The following is a 12,308-nucleotide window of genomic DNA, read 5'->3' on the forward strand; positions in this document are numbered from 1 at the left end:
GATGAGCTCTGATTGCTTTTACTGCGATCCATGAATAGGCAAGAACATTCTGTGACTCAGACTCCTCCCCAAGAACAGATCATGTTATTAGGCAGTGAAAGTGAAAAAAAGACCTTTTTTCAATGGAGGAGGAGGAGGAAGGAGGGAGCATGTCCCTGTCAAACTTTTTTCACAGCAGCTCAGCCAAGAGCCCAAATCCTATGCGTTGGAAGTCCAGCTACGGGAAGAGGACTGGCATCCCCGCAGTGAAGATTTCTTCAGGATCCAGCTGACTGCATGACACAGGAAATACTTCACATCATGTTTCTAAAGCAGTAGAGCTAAAAAATAGGCAAACTTAATGCGAATGCAAACAAATGTGTTTACTATATTCACTTTAAATATTGTTTCTTTTATCCTTACTGTGCCCCTGTTTGTTCCTTTTTGCCATTAAAGCATTCAGAAATACCTGGTCATGGTACCAGTCTTCTTGCTTCTTCCCCCACTACCTTCTGCATTCTGAGCATGCTATCCATGAGTTCAGACCTGTGGAAGCATTGACAGACATACACCGTTGCACTTCCAAAGAGAACAGCAGGATGCCATGCAAAGGTAGGGCAAGCCAGCAGTCTACCAGTCAGTCTGTGTTGTCACAGGCCGACACAGCCTTAGCCCTGGCCTTTTCACAGTGAGTGACAGTGGAGTGCCATTGAGCAAAAAGGCTCCATCCTAATATGACCTTGGCTGACGTTCGTCTCTTGGCTAAAAACTCTTCACTTCTTGCCCTCACTAGTTGTGAAAAGTCGGAGGAATGTATGCTTTACGGTATAACTAAAACCATGGCTATTTTCTTTGATTTAGAGTGGCGATCGGTTAGTGCCACGATCAGGTTTTTATTAAGGTCTCTACAGATGCAAAAAAAAAAAAAATTGACAGTGGTTTTAACCCCTCTTACTCTATCAAGTATACCTACTCTTTAGGGATACTTTAAAGAAGGACCTTGGAAATTAGATTAGGGTTTGCTCATTAGAAAAATAAAACCTGACCCCCCCCCCCCAAAAAAAAAGATAGATATATATATCTTCTTTTTGGGGGGGGGGGGGGTTCAGGTTTTATTTTTCTAATCAGCAAACCCTAATCAAATTTTTGAGGTGTTTCTTTAATATATAGATATAGATAGATAGATAGATAGATAGATAGATAGATAGATAGATAGATAGATAGATAGATAGATAGATAGATAGATAGATAGATAGATAGATATCATGAATAGCAACAGTGAGTAAGAAACATACCATTATAAAATCCAGTAAAAATTGACTTAAAGTGAATTTCACTGTGCAAAATTGCATACATAGACCGTAAATGTGTCTATAAGTAAAGTGCAAAAAAATATTTAAAATATCAGTGATAAGGCAAAAAATGTATAAAATATAAAAAAATGACAGTTCAAAAATAGATGAATGGTGTCCTCAGAGAAAAGTGCTAGTGAATTAAAGTGCTGAAAATTACATCTAGCAGCAGTGACAAGGTGACTTTGCATCTAGCAAAAAATGACTGTGAGGGTTAAATCTTCGGTGCAATTACACCCATGAGTGTGATGGTCCCTTACCTTACTGCTATAAGGTAAACAGCAAAAACAAATTGCCAGGAATGGTCCAAATGGTATATCCTACAGGCGATCTCTCTGGGTGTTCTTTATTGAACACCCTGTCGGTGTTTGCTGCAACCAAATATATTTTCTATTGTATATTTTAGTGAGCGCAGGAATATCCTCTGTTATAATAGAGATTATATATATATATTTATTTATTTATTTTTTTTTAATTAATTTAAAGTGATTGTAAAAGGCAGGTTTTTTTTCTATTTTAATGCAGCCCCCCTAATAATGCTTACGTGAGCCCATCTCTATCCAGCGATGTTACACGAGAGATCCGGCTGCCCGGGACTCTCCTCCTCAATGGTGGACAGCAGAGGCGCGCCATTGGCTTCTGCTGCTGTCAAAGTCAGTGAGTCAATGAGGAGAGAGAGGAGGCAGGGCCTAGCCGGGGCTCCGTGTCTGAATGAACACACAGAGCTGCGGCTTGGCTCTGGTACCCCCACAGCAAGCTTGTAATTCATACAAACCTTAAAAAAAAAAAGTGACCTGTCTACATATTTGGGGTTCAATTTAAATAATATTTTGTTTTGAAAGGTGCAAATGTCAAGTCTTGTAGAAGCATATAGAAGTTTACAAAAGGGTTCACCCCTTTTCATGGTCTGGCTTACAGTACAATGTAAAGCCATCAAATTAGAATTTTGGAAGGAAATCACTAATTGCTCTTATGCCGCGTACACACGACCGGACTTTACAGCATACTTGGTTCGGCGGACCGGAGTCCGTCGGACAATTCGATCGTGTGTGGGCTCCAGCGGACTTTTTTCCCCAAAAGTTCGACTGACCTAGAAATGAAACATGTTTCAAATCTTTTCGACGGACTCGAGTCCGGTCGAAAAGTCCGTTCGTCTGTATGCTAGTCCGACGGACAAAAACCCGACGCTAGGGCAGCTATTGGCTACTGGCTATGAACTTCCTTGTTTTAGTCCGGTCGTACGTCATCACGTACGAATCCATCGGACTTTGGTTGATCGTGTGTAGGCAAGTCCGTTCATTCGGAAAGTCCGTCGTAAAGTCCGTCGAAAAGTCCGCGGGACAAAGTCTGCCGTAAAGTCCGCTCGTGTGTACGCGGAATTAGAAACACTAAATCATGGGACGGCTGGTATTAAGCCAGAACACAACAGCATTATTAACATGCCTTATAAAATCAACCAAATACGAACAATTAAACAGTTCCAAGACAGATTTATTTCTGTTTTTTAATGACAGACAAAATTATCTCCAGCACAATATTTCACACAAATCCCCTTCAATCTATAAGAGGTCACATACGACACCAACCCACAATCGAACATAAAAACAGCACCCAAAGTTCACCAAAAAGTGAACTCCAGGAAAAAAATGTTTAGCTTTTGGGGAAAAGGAGATGATCAGCTTTTTCCTGCATTCTGTGTTACCACTGGAGGCATTTCATTTACTCCCTGGTCTAGGCTATTGTCAGCAATAAAAAATAGGGTAGAGATTCCAACCTTTTCACAAGCAATTTATTAACTTCACACTCATATAAACACACAACACCTATATATGCTATATCTAAAAATAATGTCCACAACAGGTATGTACACATTTTGTCTACACACTAGTTCCCATACCATAAAGTAGACGTCCGCATCTTCTGTACAGCTGAAACACAAGGAAAGGTCCCTAAGGAGACTCTTCAGGGCCAATTTCATAGCCAATATAGCCAGCTGTAAAGGGAGAATATCTTCCTGCATTTTAGCCTTAGAATAAATTTCAGAATAGCAAAGGTTATGGATAGCCCCTTATTTGCTCGACAGCACAGGTAATCCAGATTAGGCTGTAACAGTGTGTGTAGGGATGACAGAGCTCTCACTGAAGCACATCGATATAAATACTAATTAAGCCAGGATTATGTGCCGGATGTTGACCATGTGTTTACCTAAAGTGGTTTGTGAATGCCCTCTTTGTCATCATCCCTAATGCTCCTCAGCTAGCAGGGTCACATGTTTAGTTTGTAATGTTTTCACATAAAGTTTTACATTATACGCGATCATAAAGCCATATAGGTCATTTAGTACTAAAATAATAAAAAGTTTGCAATATTACAAACAAAAAATAAAATCATTAATTTATATACTGCAGGCTGTTGTCCATTTTGTGCAATTTAAAATAAACAGTGCATGGCTTTTAAAGCCGAGCTTCAGGCAAACTTCTAAATACACAAATGAGCCGTTTTCCTGGATTTGTCCTTCCAGTCCAGAGATTTACACAGCTCAGCCACACAGCACAGCCCCGTCTAACAAGGAAGGGTACCGGACCTTTCTCTGCTGCAGTTTCACTTTCACTAGCAGGTCCTCTTCCCACCTCAACCCTGTTACTGGGCAGTGAAAGAAGAAGCCTTATCAGGTCAAATGCAGGTACTGTATGTGCATTGTTTGCATTACAAAAAAAAAAAAAAAATTCTTTTAATATGCTTTTTTTAATGAATCTATCTATCTATCTATCTATCTATCTATCTATCTATCTATCTATCTATCTATCTATCTATCTATCTATCCACACACACACATATACATACATACATACATATACACATACACACACGTGCTCATAGGTTTACATACCCTGGCAGAATTTATGATTTCAAAGAATATGAATGATAACACCAAAACATTTTTCACTCATGGTTAGTGTTTGGCTGAAGCCATTTATTATCAATCGACTGTTTACTCTTTTTAAAATCATAATGGCAACAGAAACTATCCAAATGACCTTGATCAAAAGTTTACATACCCTGGTGATTTTGGCCTGATAACACGCACACAAGTAGACAGAACCCAAACCTGTGATCTGTTTGCTTGTAATGTGTGTATATAAAAGGTCAATGCGTTTCTGGACTCCTGACAGACCCTTGCATTTTTCATTCAGTGCTGTACTGATGTTTCTGAATTCTGGGGAAAGCAAAAGAATTGTCAAAGGATCTGCGGGAAAAGGTAGTTGAACTGTATAAAACAGGAAAAGGAATATAAAAAGATATCCAAGGAATTGAGAATGCCATTCAGCAGTGTTCAAACTCCAATCAAGAAGTGAAAAATGAGGGGTTCTGTTGAAACCAAACCACGGTCAGGTAGACCAACTAAGATTTCTGGAAAAACTGCCAGGAAAATTGTTCGGAATGCAAAGAAAAACCCACAAATAACTTCAGGTGAAATACAGGACTCTCTGAAATCAGGTGGTGTGGCCGTTTCAAGATGCACAATAAGGAGGCACTTGAATAAAGATGGGCTGCATGGTCGAGTCGCCAAAGGAAAGCCATTACTTTGCAAATGCCAAAGTATCCCGCTTACAATACGCCAAACAGCACAGAGACAAGCTTCAAATCTTCTAGCACAAAGTCATTTGGAGGGATGAGAACAAAATTTAGCTTTTTGGCCACAACCATAAATGGTACATTTGGAGAGGAGTCAACAAGGCCTATGATGAAAGGTACGAAGGTGGATCGCTGATGTTTTAGGGATGTGTGAGCTACAAAGGCAGAGGAAATTTGGTCAAAAGTGATGGCAAGATGAATGCAGTATGTTATCAAAAAATACTGAAGGAACATTTGCATTCAACAGCCAGGAAGCTGCGCATGGGACGTACTTGGACATTTCAACATAACAATGTTCCAAAACAAAAGGCCAAGTCGACTTGTCATTAGCTAGAGCAGAATAAAGTGAAGGTTCTGGAGTGGCCATCTCAGTCTCCTGACCTCAATATCATTGAGCCACTCTGGGGAGATCTCAAGCGTGCAGTTCATGCAACACAGCCCAAGATTTTACAGGAAACGGAGGCTTTTTGCCAAGAGGAATGGGCAGTTTTACCATCTGAGAAGATAAAGAGCCTCATCCACAAATACCACAAAAGACTTCAAGCTGTCATTGATGTTAATGGGGGGCAATACACGGTATTAAGAACTGGGGTATGTAAACATTTGATCAGGGTCATTTGGGTAGTTTCTGTTGCCATTATGATTTAAAAAGAGTAAAACACAATTGATTGATAGTGTTTGGCTGAAGTCATTTATTAACTAACCAAAAGTTGTAGTGTTATCATTCATATTCTCTGAAAAATTGCCAAGAAATCATAAAATTCCACCAGGGTATGTAAACTTATGAGTATATATATATATATATATATATATATATATAAATTTTCATGACCAGAAATATTGGCACCCCTGCTTGTCTGTTAGGCAATGCACCACTTCTTCCACAAAACTGTTGCAATTATAAATGTTTAATTGGGCGCAGCCACTCAGTAGGCAAAACATTAAGCAGTACCAAGTTTGGTTGTGGTTCAATAGAGAGCCCAGCCACTTCGCAGAGCATCAAGTACACCCTATTCCAAAAAACCTTACAATTTAGGGCATTCCCACCAGATATGCAACATAGTGCCTCCATAGTTCGCCTGTCTATCAATTTACCACTTCCCACCCAGCCTATACGACGGCCAGGTGGGAATTTCATTATTCTGAATGGACCTCATATGACGTCCTTCAGAACAAGTCGCTCATGCGCACCCACGGGAGAGTGCAGCAAGGCGATCAGTGGTGCGGTGTGTCCCTCGGACACACTGCATCTCTGATCACAGTGAAGAGCCTATGACGTAGGCTCTTTACCATGTGATCAGCTGTATCCAATCACAGCTGATCACAGTGTAAATAGGAGATGCCGGTTATTGGCATTCCTCTCCTCACTCTGACAAGCTTGTGAGAAGAGAGCAGCCGATAAGCGGCTATCCTCACAGGAGAGATCTGCACTGATAATCAGTGCCATGATTATCAGTGCACCTTCACCAGCGATACCCATCAGTGCACATCAGTGCTGCACATTAGTACCTCTTCATCAGTGGAGAAAAATTACTTATTTACAAAATTTTATAACAAACTAAGAAAAACTTTTTTTTTCAAAATGTTCGGTGTTTTTGCATTTGTTTAGCAAAAAAAAAAAACAAACAAAAAAACCCAGTGGCGATTAAATATCACTAAAAGAAAGCTCCATCTGTCTCAAAAAAAAATTATAAAAATGTTGTTTGAGTACAGCATTGCATGACCGTGCAATTGTCATTCAAAGTGTGACATTGCTGAAAGCTGACATTTGGCCTGGGCAGGAAGGGTGTAAAAGTGCCCTGTATTGAATTGGTTAACAGGTGCTGACAATATAGAAATCACTGGCAACCAGTTAAAACGGCGGAATATGTACTCAACCTTTCAGTTGTGTGTCTCTGTATGCCACAAGGAACATGGAGAAGAAAAAGAACAGCACAGAATTGTCTATGAATTCGAGAAAAAAAATGTGGAAAAGCATGGACTATCTTAAGGTTACAGGTCCATCTCCAGAGATCTTAATGTTCCTGTGTCCACTGTGTGCAACATTGTCAAGAAGTTTACAGCCCACTGTACTAATCTCCCTGGACACAGACGAAAGAGCAAAGCAAAGAGTTTGCAAAACTTACCTGAGGAAGCAAAAATCCTTTTGGGAGAATGTGCTGTGGACAGACAAAACAAAATTACAGCTTTATGGTAAAGCTCATCATTCTACTGTTTTCAGAAAAAAATTAGGCCTTTAAAGAAAAGAATAGAGTCCTTACAGTCAAACATGGTGGAGGTTCACTGATGTCTTGGGGTTGCTTTGATGCTTCAGTCACTGGATGTCTTGACTGTGGGTATAGCATTATGAAATCTGAGGACTACCAAAGAATTCTGGGGTGCAATGTAGTGCCCAGTGTCAGAAAGTTGGGTCTGCATTACAGCTCTTACAGCAGGACAATGACCCAAAGCGCACGTCAAAAAGCACCCAGAAATAGTTTAATACAAAGGGCTGGACAGTACTGAACTGGCCAGCAATGGAGTCCAGATCTAAATCCCATAGTGCACCTGTGAAAAGATCTAAAAAAACAAGTTGGGAAAAGGAACCCTTCCAATCTGAGAGACCTGGAGCAGTTGGCGAAAGAAGAGTGGGCCAGTAGAGAGGTATAAAAAAACTCACTGATGCTTACAGGAAGCTATGGATTTCAGTTATTTTTTCCAAGGGGTGTGCTAACAAAGAAACAAATTGAGGGTGGAAATGATTTTGTCCAGTCCATTTTTGGAGTTTTGCATGGAATGTGTCAGATTTGGCTTTTTGTTCCTCCACTTTTTTGTGTCAATACAAACAAAAGAAATAAAACATGAGAATGCCTAAACATTTGTAATTGCAGCAATTTTCTGGGCAAAGTGGTGCATTATCTGACAAAAATGCAGGGGTTCCAATATTTTTGGCCATGACTGTATATCTCCATCACATAAAAAATTTAATTTAACCTGGACCCATACTTCCAACAGACCCTTTAATATTTCTATCGGGGATGGATGTAGCAAGTTGTCTATCTCAGGTACGGTATATATGGTGGTGACACCTTCCCCACATTTAAACCATAAAATTTGCAAAGGAGCCTAGTAATAGGGCAGACAATGCAAAGCAGTCTGATCCCCATCAGCTGTTTTTTTGAGGGGCCACCTCAAACTATACTGCACTGTGACAATGCACATGTGGAAACCTACTATTGTGTGGTGCACTGTAAAGCACTGGTGTAGTGTGTGCGTTTATATGAGTGTTGGGGTGCCATTCAAAATAGACTGCAACGCACATACACTCTGCATTGCAAGGTGTAAATTTGCTCTGAAAGGGAGGACTTTTTTTTGTAGAAGAACCCCCTTCTTTTGGCAACTTCCCAGTGCTGAAGGACAGATGATAGCATGGTTGGGGCTCACACCATTACCTGTTCCCAGATTAGCCTGCATCTACAAAGAGCTTATAGAAATGACCATATGGCATCAGAGGCATCTAACAGGACTGATTCTGACATCTTCATCTGACAGTGTACATGGCAAAAATGATAAAAATATGCCCTCTGTAATAAATGTTAAATTCAGTATAAATACAAATAGAACAGAATGAAATAAAAACACATTAGAAGTGCGGACAAAGCTTATTCTTCAGTTCATACTAGTCTTATTCCACCACTGGGTAATATGTGCTGCATTAGTTGTCGCATAAAATTCATATGCCACTTTACTATGCAGCATATCAACTAGACTAAAAACAATTGGCTTAGTCATGGCCTTCAAAATGTATTTTTAATTAATTCAGCTGATTAGATTGACCATGTCATAATGACAAACTTTAACTGGAATAGGTAAATCATTTAAAAAATTGCAAAATTAAAAGTGACAGTTAATAGGAAGATGACAAACTGATTTGGTGTCCATATCATAACAACTAAATGGGCTTATATGAATGCACTGTCCTAGCAAAAAAAGGAGAGAAAAAGGGGAAAAGTAATTCATGATCAGCTGCTAACCATTACTCAGTAATTTATTTTGCTCAAAGTGTACCAATAAAAGAAGCAAAGCTTTTTGTATTATTTTTTGGTCCACATACCACAGGTCAAAAAACATTAACAGAATTTAGAAGTAAGTATTTTTTAGTTTACATATTTCTGTCAGAAAAGATTTCCTTTAAATCTCTTCAATAGGACTTCATTTGAATCAGTTGCCTAACGCCCCCAAAAAAGTTTTTTTAATGCATACTAAAACAATGCATGGTAGTGGGTTACCATGAGCTATACAGGGGGTCCCCTAGTTACAAACATCCGACTTACAAACGACTCCTACTTACAAACGGAGGGAGACAATAGGAAGTGAGAGGAAATCTACCCCTGGGAAGGTAAATTCACTTCTGTAAGAGCTATTATGGGGAAAAGGTACCTCCACTGATGCTTTATCACCAAGGCTTGTTTCCACAAGAACCCAAAATTTTCAAAATCCAATTGTCATTGGGACAGAAAGTGAGGTGAAATCTTCTGAACATGGGCACACACAGCAAAACAAATGTTACAGGGGTGATAACCCTTCCCTATGCTATCCAAAAAGCTTAAAAATAGTTTTTTTGGCTGGAGCTACACTTAAAAAATGTACCTGTTCCGACTTACACACAGATTCAACTTAAGAACAAACCTACAGTCCCTATCTTGTTTGTAACCCGGGGACCCCCTGTAATGTACTGCAACACGTGTTGGTAAGGTGCACTGGGGTGCCATTAAAAATAAGTAGTACTGCAGAGTGCCAATGTGCATAACACTTGTTTTCGAGCATTGCTATAGGCCGGGCAACCGTGTAAATACGGCATGAACATAGACAGGACTGATAGAAAAGTAAATATGTTTGTTAAGGTCAGTAAGGTAAGTAAGCAGTCCTGCTTGAAGTGTGCATAGTGCCAAGTATAAAGGGTTTACTAATTTGATTAAAAAACAAAAACACACCTCTGGGAGAATTTTGGGAATAGGACTTACAAGATGTAGTCTATGGTCTGTGCGAGTGTGGAAAGTAGTATATCAAACTTGACAATATCCTATTGTATTACACCAGTTTTGTTATTAGAAAGTATTTTTACTCTAAACTTTGACTTCATTATATATTACTTGATTATTTTTTTTTTGGCTAGGTTTTGCTGGTCTGTACCAACTACTGATGCCAGAATGGTATACCTCCCCACTGGTGTCACGATGAGGTCATGTTTACATCCCTTTCACATTGGGAAAAAAGTTACATTTCTATTGGGATCCCCAGTTTTTCCAACTTAATGGGGGAAAGGGAGAATGCTTACTTCCATGAGTTTAGCACCTTTTATATAAATTTAGAGCTTAAACCATACAATCAGCGCCAAATCCGAAGAAAACGCCACCAAATCATTAAAAATTATATAAGAATACAATCAGTGACAAATAATAATCAAAGTGCAAAATCCCTAATTAAATGGGAAAAACATGCAAAATGCATAAAAAGGTGTCCTTCAAGTGCACAAACCCATTTTTAAAAATGTGCAACGTTTACAAAAACAAAATCCTTCAAATAAATCTTCAATAATATAACCAGACATGTATGTGCTCTTGCCAAGTGTCTTCCACTTTCCAGTTAGAGAATATTGTACTTCCAACTTCACCTTCAATTTTAATCCTGAGCAGTGTACAGCGTCTGGCCAGTTAACCCAAGGTCGTCATTTCTGATGAAACGCACAGGGTCTGGCTACAACGCAACGTCATCACGCACGCCCTCCGGAGTCCTGCAGTGTACATACAGCCCTCTACTTTGAAATAATGATGTATCCCTGGTGGTTTTTAAATTGATTTTGATGCAGATTGCTTTATTGCTGTGTTTAAATAAAGTGGAGTTCTTTCCTATTTCGCAACGAATATTTCCAAACATTTTATTCCACTGGCGGCCCCATTACTGTGGTGGAGGCGATTCATGCAGGATGGTGGAATCAAGCTGGGAGACCATATTATTATTATTATACAGTATTTATATAGCGCCAACAGTTTACGTAGCGCTTTTCAACTTGAGGGTAAACAGTACAAATACAATACAATTTGATACAGTAGGAATCAGAGGGCCCTATGAGGAGGATCAGTCACGCGCTGTTGACCATTTATAATTTAAATGGTCCTGGCAGTGTGGCAAGAGGTTCTTTTAACCACTTCCATATCAGGCACTTTCACCCCTTCCTGCCCAGGACAATTTTTAGCTTTCAGCGCTGTCTGAAAATTGCGCGGTCATGCAACACTGTACCCAAATAAAATTTTTATCATTTTCTTCCCACAAATAGAGCTTTCTTTTGGTGGCATTTGATCACCTCTGCAGGTATAAATTTTTGCGCTATAAACAAAAAAAAGACTGACAATTTAAAAAAAAAAAAAAAAACAACAAAAAAAAAAAAACCGATGAGCCCAGAAAGGCCGCACTAATAGGCGGCACTAATGGGCACCGATAGGTGGCACTGGATAGGCAGCACTGATGAGGAGCTACTGACAGGCATTACTGAGTGGCACTTCGATGGGGCACTGACAGGCATTACTGATGGGGCACTGATTGACACTGTTGTGGGCACTAACAGGAGTTTATTATGGGGATAGGCTGGCAGCTGATGGGCACCTTTTGATGGGGGCTGTGCTGATAATCAATGTGCTGATTATCAGCATAGACCCCCTTCTGACAGGGAGAGCGGCCGATCGGCGCTCCCTGTCAGCGTGAACCAAGGAAAGCCATTTACTGGTCACAGCTGATCACGTGGAAAGAAGCCTCTGTCAGATCAATTTTAAATATAGTAATCGCTGAGAACTTGCTATATATCATGGTACCAAGTGTTCTTCATTTAAAGTTGAAGTTCACCCCAATACTAAGACCTGTAAATTTACTGGCATCAACAAACACTGACCTATCTAGACCTGTAAAGAAGAAATCGCTATACATACCATTTCTGAAGCTGATCCGATCTCCAGCGTGGAAGTTCTGTGCAGGAGACAGCCGACAATGGCTCTGCGAAATGTCTGGAAAGTGATGTCACCCATAAATATGGGGCTTCCATTGTCAGCTGTGTCCTCTGCATCCACCTTCACAGAAAAGCCGCCGCTGACAGCTCAGCGTGGGACCGAAGCGGCATAAAAAAAAGGTATGTATTGCGATTTCTTCTTTACAGGGCTAGATAGGTTAGTCTTAGATTGTTGATGCCAGTAGATTTAGAGATTTTAGTATTAGGGTGAACGTCTACTTTAACTGGAGGGTACTGTATTAAATTTGCAAGGAACCCTTTACATGTTTGTTAGCTGGGGGGGGGGGGGGCATATTTACATA

General features: G+C 39.9%; 1 protein-coding gene across 7 annotated transcripts in view; it reads right to left on the bottom strand.

Moving 5' to 3' along the window:
• The window catches only part of TIAM2 (TIAM Rac1 associated GEF 2), a 432,210-nt gene that overhangs the window by 56,434 nt on the left and 363,468 nt on the right, over positions 1–12,308 (bottom strand). Inside the window, exon 1 of one of the 7 annotated variants that reach the window (XM_073627926.1) lies at positions 3,229–3,357. The exons of the other annotated variants lie outside the window; for them this stretch is intronic. Within the exon in view, the coding sequence (XP_073484027.1) occupies positions 3,229–3,351 (123 nt within the window). The 5' untranslated portion in view covers positions 3,352–3,357. Of the gene's footprint in view, positions 1–3,228; positions 3,358–12,308 lie in introns of those variants that run through there. 7 annotated transcript variants of the gene reach the window in all.

Source organism: Aquarana catesbeiana, linkage group LG04 (genome assembly GCF_042186555.1).
Source record: "Aquarana catesbeiana isolate 2022-GZ linkage group LG04, ASM4218655v1, whole genome shotgun sequence".
Taxonomy (NCBI): domain Eukaryota; kingdom Metazoa; phylum Chordata; class Amphibia; order Anura; family Ranidae; genus Aquarana; species Aquarana catesbeiana.